Source organism: Gavialis gangeticus, unplaced genomic scaffold (genome assembly GCF_001723915.1).
Source record: "Gavialis gangeticus isolate Ggan-Ray unplaced genomic scaffold, GavGan_comp1, whole genome shotgun sequence".
Taxonomy (NCBI): Eukaryota; Metazoa; Chordata; order Crocodylia; family Gavialidae; genus Gavialis; species Gavialis gangeticus.
This window is the reverse complement of record NW_017729033.1, coordinates 98361446-98380206: the sequence shown is the minus strand read 5'-3', so window position 1 is coordinate 98380206 and position 18761 is coordinate 98361446. Positions and strand designations below refer to the sequence as shown.

The window sequence follows — 18761 nt, the reverse complement described above, 5'->3', positions numbered from 1 at the left end:
TCACAAATGTGCTCCTTGATGATCTTCTCAAAGAGTTTCCCCAGGATTGAGGTAAGACTGACGGGCCTATAGTTGCCCGGGTCCTCCCTCTTCCCCTTCTTGAAGATGGGGACCACATTTGCTACCTTCCAATCATCTGGCACCTGGCCCAAGCACCACGATCAGAATCCCTTCCACTCCCATTTCTGCATGTACACACACAGAGCCATGCACAAGAAGCTGGCTCTGCCCCTCAGAAGATTAACTTGCATAGATAATGCAGTGAAAGCTAAAAGAAAGGCAGTATTATTATCCTTGTCTGGGGACAACAAGACAAAGACAGATGCAGTGACATGCCTGAGCTCACACAATCTGTGGTATTGGGTCCTAATCCCATGCTTTAACCTCAAAACCATCCTTCAGCTTTGATCTCACTTTACCTAATAATATCTCTCATTAATTGGTGAGAAAGTAATCAGTTTTGCCAATCACCCTAACAGCAGTAAGTAAGTCATGCACCCAACCTCCCCCTCCCCACCCCCCTTTAAAATACATGGAGAAGTGATGGGACAAGGAATCTTAGACCCAGGCCTAGTTGATCATTGTATAATCTTTCCTTTGGTTTCTCTCCCACCCTCCCAGCATATCTCCTTACTTATAGAAATTAAAGTGCTTGTTACTGTGCCCTTTGCTGTTCCACCTGATAATTTTGTGCAGTTGTGTGTGTAGAAAGTACATTTTTAGCAAGAGTCTAAGGAATGTAAAATTCCTGCCAATTTAATGTAGGAAAAACACTATTCACTTAAAAGAAACCCTACATGGTAGCTTATTCCAGCATCTCTAGGCAACTGAAAAAACAAAAAAGTGTGAGAGAATCTTGTCTCATCAGTAAAGGAGGAAAAACTGCGGAAGGTAGAATGGCAAGACGATTCCAGGAGAGGGCCAGAAGAGGACCTGCAAGTTGCTTGAGGACTGGAAATAGAGATAAGGAAAGCATAAATCAGGTGGAGGGTAGGCCACTGAGCTGTGGATTCATCCAATGACAGCTCAGAAAGAAATATGGCAGAAGAGATCAATGCATTTTCATGGTTTTAATCTGTACCTACCAGCTCTCTCTCCTTGGACACTCATAGGAGGAACAACTGGGAATGAGAAGGGAAAATGTGAATGTGGCACTGAATGCTAGGGGCTGAGGGGGAAAATTTGTGGGAAAGATACTGTAAGTAGGGTACTCAATGTCTGTATGCTGCCATATTGGTATTTGAAGAGTTACTAGACATTGCTTCAGTTCTTCAGAGAGCTTGTGAGCTGCCAGTACTGTAGAAAGCCCATGATGCACAAATGACTTGATACAGAGATACTGGACTTCTCTAGCTCTGCTTTCTGTTAAGGATGAATGGGAGAACAGCACAAATGGAGTCTGTCTATGCTGCCACCTTGACTCTTTAGCACAATGGGCATCAACCTAGTGTACATAGCCTCACTGTCCCTTCCTTCCTTACCTCTGGTCCTCCTCACTTAGTCCCCAACGCCCTGCTGACTTTGATAGTCTCACAATTTCTGCTCTCCCTTCCTCCTCAGCTCCCTCTTAGGTCACTGTTGCCTAATGCACTGTGGAACTGAAACACTATAAAAATGTCACAGACACACAGACATATACAGCCAACACCCTTCATGACTGTAGAAGAATGCCCTCTCCTCTATAGCTCTACTTTTTTCCATTTCCTCAAATATTCATAGCCTCCCAGCACTCCAGAGACTCGAAAGTAGCTAGTACAATTCAGCAGCTCTAGTGTCTTTTTTTATCTTGGAAATAAACCAGATTATAATGAGAATGGTCAATAGGTCTACTTGTTTTTAAAATTAAGTTATTTTGAAAGGGCCTATCTGCGCTGTGTTGGAGATGCCCATGATGTTAACTGACACTTCTAGTCATTATGGTTCTTCAGAGAGAATAAAAGGGGGAAAATTAGGAAAACTTTAAAAAAAGAGCTCATTCAAAAGTGTATCCTGTGTCAAAGATGGCAATTTTGTTTCATTTTTATTTATTTATTTTTTTAACCAAAAATGTGATATCATTTCAATTTGTCCCTCAAATTGAAGTATGGCAAATTTAGGGACTAAACCCAATTGTTAAAAACAAAATAAGGGCTTTAGGGGATAAGCTTTAATACAGTCTTTCCTTTTTTGCCAGTGTTTACATCCTGATAAGATTCAAAATACCTTGGTTCTCCAGGGTAGTGTTCTAAAGGTAGGATTTGTGAGTGCAGAATAACAAATGGTATGGGGATTAGTTTTTACATTAAATATTTTTACTATATTCACTATTATTTCTCAGTTTTGTGCACTGGACATCTCTCCCTTACCAGCTCCATTCTTTCATAACGTGTTTGCTTGAACATTCAGATCAGAACAAGAAGCACACCACCTTCCTTGAGGTGGAAGATATCAGGATATCCAAGTCCTTTTCTCAGTACCAAATTCACATACATGAACAGCCAAGTGGCATGGTTGACAAATCACTTGTGCTCTCTATGTACATACACGCAAAAGGAAAATTACTTAGTTTTGATTTCCCGCCCCCCCCCCAACTGACTTCACTGACAGTATTTTCCCACATTTGTTTTGTGTCATTAATCTTAGTTCTGTAGCTTCAGCAGAGCATCCTTTCTTCCTTCCCCTAAGGCTTTCCAGGCTTCAACACTCCAGGGAGGTCACAGGTTGTAGAGGAATCCACAGAAACAGGAAATCAAGCTTCCTTTGTCCATTTTGAGAGACTAAAACCTGTTTCCTTTCCTACAAAAAGGAAAGCAGCAGAGCTCTTTCTATGTAGGATCACTGTGAAAGCAGTGGCTAAGGAAAGATACTGGATACTTGCACAAGGGATACATGTAAAGCATCTTGGGGTTCTTACTAACAAACAGGATGAAGAAGATAATCATCCTATTGCTTCTGTCGCATTTACAGTTTGGCAGCCTGGCAGTTAGTACGCCAGCTGGGGATGGTGAAAGCCAAGCAAGCCACTCAGACTTTATTTCACTTTCTGCTGCAATGCACAGCTTCAGAAACCAGACAACACCACCAACATTTATCCCATCTCAGATCCAAGCATCTGCAGTGAGTGCATCACAGGATCATCTTGAAAAGCTCACCTCTGCACCCACAGAAGAGGTTCTGGGATTGAAAGCATTGCCAGGGACCCAGGCAAAGAAATCCTCCACTCCAACAACCCAGCCCAGCAGGAATCGTGCCAGTGGTCATACTAGTGCTAAGCCAAGAACCCAATCCAGCAGCACAAGGACACTGCCACAGAGCATACCTAAAAAGGTACCTCCCCAGCAAGTGGTCACCAAAAGCCAAATTGCAACAGGGAACAGATCTCCCAGGCCGTCATTCTATAGCACTAACAGCACCAGCACCAAGCAGAATGCCAGCGTCCACAAATCCAGCTTTGAAACTACTCGTGGAAAGTAAGGAAAGCTACATATTTTATTCTTTCACCTTATAGTCTGCTTATAGAGCCTTTGGGCTATATCCTGATTCCACTGACATCAATGACAAGTCACTGATTTCAGTAGGGCTCAGCCTTGAGTGGTAGTACAGCAGTTTACACATGAGTGGCTGTTATACTTGCTAAGTTTAATGAATAATCTTTGGAGCTGTAAACCTGAAACTGGCAAGTTTTGTAACCTATTCTTTGTGCCTCAATTTCTTCAGCTTTAAATGAAGTAATAATACTTATACCTTAAAGAGGCAGTGTGATGCTTAAACTGTACAGAAAAAAGAAACAAGTGCAAGATATTCCTGTTTCAGTAATATCTAAGACTCACTGGTTATATAAAAGAGATACCATTTTCTATAGAATGCATATACTTGTTGAAGTAGAAAATTTAGATTTGTTTTTAATTCAAGCAAAAGAGAATTTGCAGACTCCTGTACATTTCTCCATAGTATAAAACTACATTGCTGTGTACATGCCTGAAGCTCTTTGAAGTCAGTGAAAAAATTTCCACTGATGTCACTGCACATAAGGACCTATGCGAACATGATCTCTCATAAAAAAAATAAAGGAAGAAATACTACTACTTCAGTAAGTGAGTGTTTCCTTAGAGACCTATAATGCAATGTTTCTCCAGAAGTGAATATAATCTGTTACAACACACACCTACCCACACTTTTTCTGGTTGGGTTAACTCTAGTGAAATTGGATCTCTTTACTGGTAAGAAGTCATATAATTTCATCATTGTTTTTATGAGGTAGCAGGTAAAAGCTTTAATATATGCTATGATTCCCCATATTGATTATGTAGTCCGTTATGTAACAGTTTACTAGGTACTGGAACTTCCAAGCATTCCTGAACTTGTCAAAAATGAAAGCCAGCTCTGGCAAAGCCACCTGTTCAGTATTCTAGTGAAATTAATCTTCACTACACTGCAGTAGTGAGGCAAGCATTGCAGACAGCATAATGGATAAAAGAGTTGAAACTTAACCTTGGGGTAAGAGAGCTCAGTCAATTTGCACCTATACAAGCTTGGCTGTGGCTCAGAAAGATAAAATACACACATCTTAAACTGTACTGTATTTTGAGAGTGGTCCCATTGGGCAGATGCGTAGTGATCTGTGTAGTAAGTCAGTGGCAAAGCCAAGATTAGATACTGTGCTAAGTGATTACAGTCTTTGGGCAGTAGTACAGACCCTACTAAGGGTCAGAATGCCAACTTCCCACCCTGTTTCTCATGCCAGACTACCTGGCTTCTCACCTTGAGATAGATCAACAAACTTTTACAGTTCCGAGTAGATTGTCTGGTTGGTTAGGTAGAAGGTTAGTATTTTGTCTCCAGGATTCTTTACACTCCTAGTCTGTATATGGGTCTAGTTTCTAAAGTATGTACATGTATGTGTATTTTTACAGTAATTTTAGAAAATCTATATTCTATTCCCAGATCTACTAGTGGTCTTTTAGATTAGCTTTGGCAAGTCAGTTTAATGCCTTATGCCTTGGTTTCCCCATTTGTATAGTCTTAGACAGAATGAATAACATTTTCAATTTAGTGTAAAAATAAATATATTGTGGGGGGAGAACTTGGTCTGGTGAAACTGAAGCATAATGTTTTTAAAGCTTAGTTGAAAGGAAAAAGAAAATCAAACATTTTCTTTCATTTGCAGGTTATTTAACTATTTTTAAATATCTTCTCTTTTCTAATTTACGTCAGTGTGTAAATGATGTCATTCTGAAAAGGAAACTTTAAAAAACATTGTTAGTAAATATAGGAAGGAAATATTTTGATATTTCCAAAATGAAACAATTTTCAAAACTTTCCCTCTATTTTTGACAGTAATGATTAGCCAGAGCCGATCCAAATTAGCTAGTAGTTCTGATCTCCAGCAATTCTAGTTTCCTGCAAATGTATTATTTGTTGAAAACAATTGTTCCTGTAATTAATGATATTGATCTCTTCTGTAAAGTATCTACTGTTGAAAAGCACTATAAGATTTAAGTGAAGCTTTTAATCTCTAAACCATAAATATGTAAACATAATCAAATATGTCCTTTTTACCACTGTGATGTTAAACAAAATAGAATGATGCAGTCTAAAACTTTATATCAATAGAGAAAGCTTGATGATCTCTCTCTCAAGGTATGATGTGAGCACAGCACAAATATAGCCAATGCAATTTTAACAGTTTTAAGGTCATTGTCTTTGATATTATACATATGACTTTCCCTTTATTTTGAATGGACACACTCATTTTTTGGTATGTTCAGTTTATCAAAGTGAATTTTCCAATGACCTTGTAGAAACCATTTGACAGAGTTATTCTTTGCAGCAACCCATTTGCTACCACATGTGCAGGGACACTGATGTGAAAAGGTTTTGTACACAGTGCACAATAGGAAGAGGCAGAAAGGGGAAATAACAAAAGAAATAGGGAAATCTATTGGATTTGTTATGAAAAATAAAAGACATACTAATTCAGTAATTCTGTGGAGAAAAAAAAAAAAAAAAAAAAAAAAAAAAATATTTTGAAAAAAAAAAAAAAAAAAAAAAAAAAAAATATTTTGAAAAAAAAAAAAAAAAAAAAAAAAAAAAATATTTTGAAAAAAAAAAAAAAAAAAAAAAAAAAAAATATTTTGAAAAAAAAAAAAAAAAAAAAAAAAAAAAATATTTTGAAAAAAAAAAAAAAAAAAAAAAAAAAAAAAAAATCAGTTTCTAGTCCTGTCAAACTGGCACATCTGCTGAACAGTTCAGTCTGTATACATAGTGCAACTTTAATTGTTCTAATAACCATCCTCTGAAACAAGGTTTTGTACCCTACTTTAATTACAATGAAAATTCCATCAGTTATACCTATTCTCAGTTAACTGAATTTATGCATCTTCCCATATGCCATTTGGGTAATAGAAGTTGTACTGTGTATATATACACAGATTACATAAACAGTCAGTCAGTCTTACTGAAAAATAGAATTAAAATCTGAAAAATGTTCATGAGAAATGCATCCCTTCTGGTACTAATTACATCAGTTATTAGTAATCATTTTACCTAGAGTGTTTTTACAATCAAACCACCTAGAGTACTATACAGACAATGAAAACAAAAATATGGAAAACAAACTAGAAAAAGAACTCAGAGTGATAACACAGAAGGGATAACACAAAATAGAAACAATTTAAAACTAGTTACCTACTTTAAATATATATCATAATGTGATTATAGATATGTGATAAACATGAGAGCTCACTGACACATTTGACAACTTTTTCATGGATTCAAAGATGTTTTGCAGAAATATAGTGGTTTCAACACAACTTTAACTGGGGAAGTATCTCAGGTTCAACATAGAATTTCTGGTTGGAAGAAAGGAATGGTAGGGAGAGAGACACCATGTTAATATAGTCAATGGCCTTTTAGGCTGTTAGAAGCCTATCAAAAAATACCTGCATCAAAAAAGCCTGCATCAAAAAGTACAGTTTTGTTCTTAAAGGAATACAAATTTTGTCTACATTGTTCACAAACTGGAACTACTATATTTTTAGCTATCCCTAGTGAGTATTTATGAAGATATAGGCTACTACTCCTTAAACAGGGAGCAAATGTGCTCATTACTACAAGACATTAACTTAAGACAGCACTTAACCCCAAGTACTTAAAATCTAGTAGAAAGAAACATGCAATGTAGCAACTGCCCTACTGGATCAGAGCAGAGGTCCATCAGCTTCAGCAGTCTTCTGGTATAATAGCCACTGTAGTGGAATATTATGGGACAACCTGCTCCAAAAAAAGTTTCTTCCTAGCACCCACTGATGAGCTTGGTATAAGTTCTGAAACATGAAGGCCTATATTCCTTCTGTGAGGCTGGGTCACACTGGGAAACCCAGAAGAAAAAATAATTAGTGAATCATTCAGTTTGGGTCATTTCCCTGTTAGTCTTGCAAAAGAAATGAGTTTTAAAGAGGAACTTGAATATAGTTATTAAAAAAGATCTTAATACTCTTCTCTGAATGTAGTTAGAGAACTCTGGTCACCTTACCAAAGACCAGAAACCATTTGGATTTAATTTCCAGGGGGAGGGAGTAAAGTTTAGTCCTTCAAATCATAGGGAGAAGGACACTATAGTGTTTGTGGGACTGAGTTAGAAGTGTTGAATAGTTCCTGACCAAAGAAAAAGTTAGTGCCTGACCTGAAGTCCTGAAAAGGTCCAAGGAGTTTCAGTCTAAGCCTCTCCTTGTAATTTGTTAAGCAACACTAATAGGGCACTTCACTGATTTGGCTTTACATTAGATTCATGTTGATTGTGGGAACAACAGGAACAGGATAACCTGAATCAAAGCTGGTTTCCCAACTCAAGATGACTTGCTGGATGATTTATGTGATTGTCCGGGTTCAAATTCTTAGTAAGATTGGAAATTCTGAGCAATTCCTTTGATTTTATTGGAGGCAGAGCCTGCCACTGAACAGATTTTCCTCTTCTTTCCCCACCCCCTGCACTGGGCCCATTTTGGGTCTACTAACAGGATACTGGGCTGAGGATCTGGGCTACGTTCCTAAATTGAAAGGTGCATTAGAAGTACAAAGGATTGTAATTGCTTGACCATTTGCCTCAAAGAAAGAATAAAGATGTAATCTAATAATATCAATAATTTCCTATTGACAATTACAACGGTATCTTACTGATGTCAATTTAAAAAAATGGAGAGAGAAAAAGACAAAGAAAAAAACCCCTTAAAATTCACATCAATCTAATGTGTGGTGTCTAATCAACATTCAAATGCCAGGATGCCAAAAAGAATGCAAGTAAGATGCAATTAAAATTAAGTTAAGCCTTGTTTTGAAACTAGACAACTGAGTCAGATTTGACCCAAGGTATTAATTTACAACAATGGGCAAACTATTGCAGTTTTTCATTGCAAGTTATGGTGTAACAATTTTATTTACTAGGGAGCATAGATCTAGTCTGAAGCTAGTCTACACACAATCCCAAAGAGATCAAAATCCCACCTTTCCATCTCAAGAACTCTTATTAATTACTCATTATAGTCATTAAGCACAAAAAGGTTTAATGATAGATTTGTTTAGTTGTCACATCAGATGCAAATGCTGGAAGAACATTGCACAGAAATAACCAGAGCTCTGAAATTCTAAATGTATGCTAGTATATTGTTTCTGACATTATAAACCTAAAGATATGTATAGTGCACAAATGAAATAGTACTCTGGCTGATTCAGCAACACAAACCAGCTGTAAACCCAGTTCAACTGATTAGTTAGGCCAGGTTTATGGCTGCTTTGCAACTCAGAAGTCACACAAAGTGTTTAGAAAGTACTGGTGAATCTAGCATTCAAAGGAGGATAGTTCTGGAGTGGGTGACTGAAGTTTTTGCAAGTCCACATGCTATTTTAACCCTCTCCTCCATATTGCCTGGTGGTGGTGGTGGTTGATGGTAGCTCTTTTACTATGGCCTGTGTGGGAGGCCCTGTCATGCAAGGCTGAGTTTCTCAACTAACTAAATATCTGGAGGTACTTGGAAAAAAGTTAGTTGTCCTTACCGTTCCTTCCTACCATGCAAGTCCTTCCATAATGTTCTGCTCCTTTCCAACAGTGTAAGCATGAAAATATTTTTGAACCTACCCTAGTATCCCAAGTCTAATACTACTTAATTTTTCTGTATATAGTGAGCACATGGGCTCAGCATACATGGTTTACTAAAGACCCAAGCAAATTATTAAGCAGGGTATTAGTATTTGCCATTTTATATCCTGTGTAACAAATAAAATGAACCACCATTGCTGTTACATGCGACTTGGATATGCCACTAAAGAAAGGTATGTGTCTATGGGCAGATCCAGCTGTTTCCTACAGCCCCCAGCTGGAGCAGGACAGGAACAAGTCTGGGATTCCCTGTTACAGGGCATGACAGGCAGGTGACCCAGGAGGCTTCAATCCATTGCTGGCCTCAAACTCCCCCTTTTACTTGCATGCCCTGTCTTAGTGTTAAATAACTTGGAGAGCTTGCCTCATCTCAAGGGGTGGGGTGGTATGGATTTAAATTTAAGGGCCTTGTCCTTACCTATATTACTACTATCAGTGGTTGGGTCCAGGCCCCCAGCTTTTCAGGCTATAAAGTCTCTCCTTGCCCGAGCAAACAATCCTAGTTTTGTCCGTTCTGAATCTCAAACCTAGAGCTCTCAGCTCTGCAGGCTAATGGACTAGCCTCTGAGCCAGGTCTGTGGATTCTCTACTTTCACTGCCTTGGAAGATCCCAGGCCTTAATGCAAGCACTCACAATCCACTTACTATCAACTGCTGCAGAGTCCCATGTTTCAGTATTCTGCTTTGCAGGCTCCACATCTCCCCTTATAGTCACGTCCATTCCACCAGTTGTCATGAGAGATTTTAACAAATTATAATGTCACTCTGAGCCATGAATAAAGTCCCAAACATAAAACATCCCCCTGGCACAAAAGGTAACAAAGGAAAAAATAACTATGCAGCTTACCCCCATTAAGATCCACCTGTCTTCAGGTCCATTCCCTGCATGCCCCAGGGCATCCCACGTCTCCCATCTCTCACTCAAGGGTAGTCCACCCTGGTTCTATTATCAGACCTTGCCTTCCTCCCCACGGGAACTCGGGTACCAGGTTCTACGTCTGGTGAGGTTAACCCAGGAGATGCTCCTTGCCAGTGTGCAGTCTCCAGGAGGGGTAAGTCTGTAGTTTGACCCCAGCTATGTTTCTTCACTGCTTCTGGCTTGAAAGATCCTCATTTTAAAAGGGACTTAGCCCTGCAGGTCTATCCCACAGCCTCTCCCCAATAATGGGGGTGAAACCCCCTGTGCCTACCTCAGCTGGGGACAGTGCCAGGCAGGCTGGCTTTTTCAAGCACTTGCTCCTGGTCAGCAAGGGACACAGGACAGGGAGGTGGCAGAGAGCAGGTGCAGGAAGTGGAAATGTGCCTGCTGCTGTCCCCAGTACCCTGTACAGCTGCAGTACATGACTGGAGTGGGGCAGGAGGACCTCTGGGGCTTCCCCTGTGCCTTGGTCAGCCAGGCACACTGCCACAACCTGTCTGTCTCAATAAAAATTGTATGGCCTACTGAATACAGAAGTAAAAAAGGGTAAAGAGTTTTTAGAAAAGGATGTATGTTTTAAGAAAATGTTTGCTTAGGACATCAGTGACACGATGTTATGGAATTACCAGTAGTACTGGCCTATGGATATGGTGGACAGAAACATTGTTTAGGTCAGTTTTACTAAGTACATTCCAAATACTTACAGCAGTGGATGGAATATTTTTGGAGAAAGTATACATAATTCTGATAGGTTCTCTGAGTTCTTACACAGGTTTTACAGGTACCACAATAAATGAACTCATCACTTGCATTTCCCCTTCCCCTCCCACTACCTTCTCCTAAGGCACTCTGGAAGAAAGGAAAAAAGAAAGCATTGTGTAAAATGCCCCTGCAATTCTGAAAAGGTTAATGGCTGAAAACAAACAGTGGTTCAGAAAAACCACTTTTTCTGAACAGCAAAATCTAATGGGCAGGTTTTTTAAGTTGCAGCTTTGTGGTGAAGATTACTAGGTATTATAAAAAGCCAGGTCTGGTTTGAACTCAATGGGAAATTCAGCGCTAGAATAACCCAAACCCATTTCCAAGTGCCATTTGGGGACAGATGCAAGGAAAAAAAACCACTCATTACCTCTTCTCTTCATTTAAAGGCCAAATTTCGATGCTCCTTTGATCAGCTTCATCTGAGGCATTAGTCTAAGTGCTGATGATTTTGCCGGCTCAAGTCTGCAATATTTTATGGCAGTAATAACTACTCCCACTCTCTTCATTATACTGATTACTTTTCATCTAGTATTCTAGATGTTTCTGTGCTCTTATGCTTTGTTTCACTTACTATACGAGTTGCACTGATTGAAAGCAGAAAAGGGTTCTCTCACATTAATTCTTTTCCATTACACAAATTAAGATTGCACTAACAAGTTAGCCAGTTAATGTTAGGATTCAGTTTCAAATCATTCACCTAGGTTGGACATTTAGATCTTCACAGTATTTTAAGTTAACTTTTGCTCAAATTTGCATAGAGAATATGGACTCTCAGATATGAATTTAATTAACACTGTAGAAAATTAACACATTATAGTTCCTAGAATAAATGTGGCAAGAAAAAGAACAGCAGCAAGGTACCTCCATATGTTCTCAGAAGGTGTTTTTCTTGTTGCTTATTAGAGAACAAAAGTGGTTTAAGGACAATTTCTATACTGACATAGCTGAGAGGCAGATTCTGTCACCTGTACTCCCAGGACATAATGCCACAGGGTCTGATTCCAAGCCACTCAAGGACATGAAATAACTTGCATCAATTTCAACAGATTTTGGATCACACTGTTAATCTGTAAGCCTCACTAAAAGCAATCAGGGAGAGGGAGAGAGGTTCTAGCCAGCAAGAGTAGGTAAGTAACAGAACTAGTCTCAAGGTGAAAAGTAAGGCAATATAAACTTGGAGTTTAACTAAATACAAAGGTTCATCTTTGTTTATGGATTGGCTAGGCACAAGATCTGCAGAAAAGGACCTGGGGGTTACAGTGGACAATAAGCTGAATGAGCCAACAGTGTGCGCTTGTTGCCAAGAAGGCTAATGGCATACTGGGCTGCATTGGTAGGGGTCTTGCCAGTAGGTCAAGGGAAGTGATTATTCCCCTCTATTCAGCACTGGTGAGGCCATATTTAGAGTACCGTGTTCAGTTTTGGGGCACCCACTACATAAAGTATGTGGACAAATTGGACAGAGTCCAGCAGAGGGAAATGAAAGTGGTTAGGGGGCTGGGACACATGACTTATGAGAAGAGGCTGAGGGGACTGGGTTTATTTAGTCTACAGAAAAGAAGACTGAGAGGGGATTTAGTAGAGGACTTCAACTACCGGAAGTGGGGGTGTTCAAAAGATGATGGAGCTAGACTGTTCTCGGTGCTGGCAGTTGCCAGAACAAGGAGCAGTGGCCTCAAGTTACAGCGAGGGAAGTTTAGGTTAGATATTAGGGGGGGAAAAAAAACAAAAACATACTTGCTCACTAGGAGGGTATTAGAACACTGGAACAGGTTACCCAGAGAAGCTGTGGACACTCCATCCTTGAGATTTTTAAGACCAGGCTAGATAATCTAGTTGGGGGATGGTCCTGCTTTGAGCAGGGGGTTGGACTCCATGACTAGATGACCTCCTTTCAACACTAATTTTCTATGATACACAGGCAATCCACCAGAAGGATGTTAGGATTTGGGACATCATACTCAGGGCTGATTAGAGTATGGGAGATAATACTCCAGAGGTAGAACCTTATTAATAACTGTAATTAGGAGGTTAAAAAAAAAAAAAAACCACAACAAGCCAACACCCATTTTGGTTTGACTCTCAACTAAATTTATTTGAACAATGCTAATGGAACTGATTTTGAAAACTTAACCTCCTTCTGTAGGAAACTGGGATTATTTTGACTGGGGTATGAAAACTTAGGTTTCACTCGCTATCACTTAGGTGCAGAAAGTAAGGTCACACAATGTCACAAGATAGTTTTTTCTTTGTCTAAGCCAGCTAGGTGATCCCTATAAGTTACTGCAAGAGAAAAGTGGAAATGGTGTATTAACACTGAAGCATCTGACAGAAGATTTAACTCATCATAATATTAAATCAAAATTTGGATAGAACAAAGGGCTGTTCTCTTCACAGTCCAAGATTTGTACATGGAATCTATGACAAAGGAAATGTATGATGACAGTAGAACATGTGTTTTGGAGTATGCAGGACAAAATGTCAGGGCCTTGAATCCTGCTAAAAAACAAATAGTACTATTTTATTTTTCCCTATTGTGTCATATGCAAGTTACAGGAAGTGATTTTTCCACTCTTCAGTAGGCCTCAGCTGGAGCACTGTGTCCAGTACTGGTTCACGATACTGTGAGAAAGATATGGACAAACTAGCTTAAGTTAAGCAGAGAACAACAACAATTAGAGATTTTGAAAACGTGACATATGAGAAAAGGTTGAAAGAACTAAAATTACTAAGTCTAGAGAAGAGAAGACAGGGAAATTTGACAATACTTCAAAAATACAAGAAAAGGCTGTTTTAAAGAAGATGGCAAGCAACTGTTCTCTGTTCCCACAGGGATCAGGATAAGAAGTCATGGGTTTAAATTACCATGAATGAGATGTAGGTTGGGTATTAGGAAGAGCTTTCTGTCTGTGGGCGATTCAGCAGCAGAACAGATCATACAGAAAAGTTGTGGAATTTCTGTTAGTTGAAATGTTTAACAGCAAGTTGGACAAGATTTTGTCTGGGATGGTGTAGGTAGAGATATGATCGCTTGGATGATATGACCTCCTCAGGCTGCATCCAGCTATCATTTTCATTGATCCTGTAACCAGGTGCAATTTATGCCCATGGTCAGTGTCTATACCTGTGTTTAAATCACAGTTTATTACTCTGCCATGAGATATTACTATTGGGGACAGTACTCTTACAGTGGTGTTAATTAGTTTACTGTAGCCTAATAATACCACCACATGTGTAGACAGTGATGCTTTATTCCACAGCTAATTAGTCTACTCCACAGTAAAGTGCACATGTAGATGCAGCCACCATTACATACTAGATAACCTGAGCTGAAAAAAATTATGTGAAAATAAACAATTTTTTTTTATACTATTTGCTTCTTACACTTCAAATTCAGCATGGGTAATCAATTTCACAGTCGGTTTGACCTTTTTTCTAGGTAATATAACCTAATCTTAACTGGGATTCATAGACTAAAAGAAACCATTATGAGCATCTGTTCTGACTTCCTGCTTAACCCCAGCCAGCATAAGACTTTACCAAATAATTTCTGCCTCCAGCCCATACCCTCTGTTTAAACTATAGCATATCTTCTGGAAAATAGGCTGAAGAAGTACAGATTTCAGAGAGTCCACGATGTTCATAGATATTAAACAGGTGAAGAATAGATAAAGACAGCCATTGGGAATCTTTGGATATGTCTACACATGCTATTAGTGTGCAGCAATAAACTCCAGTGCATCTTGCACCAGAATTTATTGTTCCCAGGTATACAATTTGAATATTCACCCAGGACCACGTTGTACTGCAAAGGGGCTGGCTGCAGGACAAGGGTGCTTCAGTGTCAGGCTAGCCAGCGGGCAGCCCCTGCACTGAAGTACCCTCATGCCCTAGCTAGCCACATGAGCATCTGCAAGTGTGGTGCTGAAGAGTAAGATATTCTGCACCAGGGTTGTACTTGTTTTTACAAGTTTGATCCTGCTACAGAGTTTATTAGTTCCCTGTGGCTCAGTAGGGCCACATGTGTAGACACAAGACATTTACTGCAGAGCTAATTAGTCTACTACACAGTAAACATCTAGCGTAAATACACCCATTAAGAATAAACTGTGGTCCTTGCATGTTGGGATCTCACAAAGTAACATGAAAAAAAAAAAAAACCCTTCAATCTACATATTATATAATACAAATTATGATCCTCTCTCAGCAGAAAGCTTGGGATCCTTAATGCCAAACTAAAAAAATTCTTTATTGCTTTTAGGGAACATTCTTCATTTTAAGACATTTGCAATGTCTTGTTTCCATGCAACCCAAAAATCAAGGCTTAAATCAACCTAACAACTCTCCCGGGAAATAGTCTCTTTGGTTGGGAAAATTATCATTATGAGGTTTAAAAAGGAAACATAGTAAATTCACTATTACTCTCATAAGATTTCCCATCAGCTTGCATTTTCTTTAACATTTATGCCTGGGCAGACTGGGTATAATAGAGAGACAGAATTCTTCTCTCAAGTCTTCTCGGTATTAATGCTTGGATAAAAATCACTTTTAAAATGAGTTTGGCAGAGTACTGCAAACCGATCTGTGGGCCCTTTAAAACTAATTCAACTTGATTCATTTTGCCTAGGAACAGATGTTACACATAAACCAGTACAAGTGATCATAAACTGGTTCAAATCTGTAATACAACAGAAGGCCAGTGCAAATAAACTGCTTTCAAATGGCTGAAACTGGTTTATTGAACTTCTGTCCCAGATCCTCTCCAGACTCAAACTAACTCTCAGTCACCCAGCATCCCAAAATGCTTTGCACCTCCCCTGCAACCGTCTCCTCCCTCCCCTCCCCCCACAGGGTGAGTGGGCTAGCCTTGACCCTAGCTTTAGCTGAGCCAGGAAGTGTGCTGTAGTGCCATCCATATTCTGGCCTGGGTCAATGCAGGCATGTGGCTGCATTTCCAGAATCAAAAGTAAATGTCTGTTCACTTGCTTCAATGTATGCAGCTTAGACTAACCTGTAAGGATTTAATAGATTCGGCCTCAGCTTTTTGACCGTCTGTACTTAGCCTTCAATGTTCAACTGTATCCATTTAGAGGTACAAGTTATTGGAGAATTAGTTCAATCAATCTGTCTGCAGGAGTATCTGGTAGCTGGCTATGTAGATATGCACATAGCACTTTAGATAGTACTTTTCAAGACGCCAATGAACTGAAGTAAAATGGAATACAGTAGGAAAAGTTTATCAGTCTGCTTTTGCTTTCAGCTTAGCTTACTTATTAATAATATCACTTAACACTCTCCAGCTAAAGCTTTCAATGTGAATTGCAAGGAAAATGGGTAAGTATTAGTCAGTAATGGAGACAGTCAGATCATGTGGATAAATCTATAATTGCCTACTTAACTTGAAGTCAGTCAGAAAGTTCATGTTTAAAATGAAATCTCTGCTTCTGTGGTTTTCTGAATCAAAACCTGAAAAAGCAGTCAAAGAATTTCCTGTCCTTTTGAAGCAGTCAAAAGTATTTACATAGTTGGAATATAGTCTCACTAGAGTAATATGGGGAGAGCACAGGGTCCAATACCTTTATCCTTACATTTTACTTTCATGCATTCTGCACCTGATTCTCCATGGTCCTGCACCTTGCAGAATCCTATACTTCCAGTGCAAAGCAGTTCTGATCTACAGTTCTGACTTGGTACAGTTTTACAATCACCCTGCACTCCATTTACACTAGTGAAAACTATGGGCACCTATACACATACTCTGATGCGTTCTGATTAGAACACGTCAGAGCAGATTCAAATGGACACTTTAAAGCTCATTGAACAAACTTTAGTTAAAACACCTCTGCTGCCATTTTGAAATACAGGACACTGAATACACAAGACATTGAATTTAGAGTTTAATTAGAGTGCCTCCAGAGAGCTGCTCTAATTAAAACACCCCCCTCCCCCACCCTGCAACATGTGTAAAAATGGCCTACGGTACCAAACTTTGTATATCCTAAATTGTTTCATGAAATACAGGCACTGGAGATGGTCTGAGTTAATCATGACTGCAAAGCTCTCTGTTGTCTTTAACAAAAGCTCCAGATCTAGTCTCTTTTGTGTTTCTTCAGCCACCCAGTAATCCAAATAGCCATGATTCAATGTTCAGCTGTGCTGATTCAGTATCACTTCTGGTAAAAGTGAAGTAATCCAATTTACTTCCCCAATAAAAATAAATCCCTTCTCTGTGACAATGGAAAAAGAGTAAAAACCTTTGGATTTTTGGGTGCTATTGTTTGGCATTTTGTATAGATTTGGGAACACTTGGCAGGAATTGTTCAGAAGCATTATCTGTATTTACAAGCATACAGAAGCACGTGAACAAAGATATGCTACAAGTTACGCAGTGTAGCTGAAAGGATTGTTGACAGTGGAAACACAAAATGGAAGGGCTTATTACAGTCTTACAAATCTTCACTCGGTTCCCTTTCGGAAATAATTGTTTTTTTGATGGTAGAGTAAATTAGATTTCACTTTTCATTAGCATCAGTCATTGTAGTATAAGGGAACTTACCCAAACCTTGTTGAAGTCTGTGGAAAAGACTTATCCGAGATGGAGTGGAGATGGCGGGACACTGTGGAGGGAGATCAAAGTGGCAAAAGTGAAACTGCGGTGGGCAGAGCCACCACAGGAAAATTAAAAAAGGAAAAAATAAAAAATGGCAGATCCCAAGAGAGCTGGGATTGGCATCCCCATCAGTGTGGGCACACTTTATAGCAGCGTGCCAGGACTGATTGAGCAGCCAGACCTCTGGATCCAGGATAAAAAGCCCAACAGAAGACAAGCAGGGGGGACTGGAAGTGGCATCCCCAGCCAGCCCAGAGGGGCAGAGAATGTAAACAGTCCTAGCAAGGGGACCTGGTGGATACCCCAAGAAGGGGTCTCCATGACTACACAGAACCAGAAGGGGCCCGAGAAGTGGTCCACGGAGCTGACGTGGACCAAGGAACCTGGCAGCAGAGACTGGAGCCTGGCAGAACTCAGCGGAGTTGGGACACAGGCAAGTCAGACAGACGACAAGTACTGAACCCGGAGCAGAGGCGACGCAATGGGGGACAGACTGGTACTGAAGCTGGACAACATGTAATTGGGAAGGAGGAAGGTTGGGGGAGGTGCTCGGGATAGCAACATCTTTCACACCCAGCAGCTATCATATTCCAGGAACCTGAGCATTGAAGACGGCACAGGACGTGAGCCTAAACAACGCAGGTGATGACATCAAGGTTGGCATTAGGCAGGGTGTAGGGGAGGTTAGAGCTGCACAAAGGTGGAGCAGCAGGAATGACCAAGGGGGAACCCTAAGGGGAGACAGGACCAAAACATCGTCCTCCCAATCTGGAAGCAATTATCAGCTATGTGGCAGGCGAGGCCCCTTGGCAAACCGACTCAAAGTCGTTCCCATAATCAAGCTGTTCATCCCCAAGAATAACAGCGAGGCTAGAGAGGAATCCCCATACAAGACATACTGGAGAAAGACATGGAAGATTGCAAAGTCAAAAGAACTACTCCCAGCAACTTCTTGGGTCTTTGGAGCTAGCCTGTAATACAAAAGCTGGGTTTGTCAGTGGGCTGGTAAATTTTTTCACAGAAATTTTGCCAAGCTAATCTTTTACCGGGGAATCGTATGTAGTCACAAAATATAGCCAAGACATTCTACTTCACTAAACACGCATAAAGGACAAAATCCTCAGTTAACATAAACTAGGGCATCTCTGTTGCTGCCAGTAGAGCCTTGATCTACACATGGGGTATCTGGGACTGTGACCACAAAGTTAGGTTTACAGAGGCCCTTTAACTTAAAAAATAACTCCATAAGGTATTAGGGAAGAAATGTTATTACAATATTTTTTTTTAAAGAAAGTGTTATTATAATGTGAAATTTTCTAAGCAAAAAAAAAAAAAAA

General features: G+C 39.7%; 1 protein-coding gene across 2 annotated transcripts in view; it reads left to right on the top strand.

Annotated features, from left to right (window-relative positions):
• Positions 1-2803: 2803 nt before the first annotated feature.
• MMRN1 (multimerin 1) overlaps positions 2804-18761 on the top strand; it is a 66667-nt gene continuing 50709 nt past the window's right edge. For both annotated transcript variants that reach the window (XM_019526620.1, XM_019526619.1), the window contains exon 1: positions 2804-3449. In XM_019526620.1, the coding sequence (XP_019382165.1) occupies positions 2905-3449 (545 nt within the window). In that variant the 5' untranslated portion in view covers positions 2804-2904. The remainder of the gene's footprint in view (positions 3450-18761) is intronic.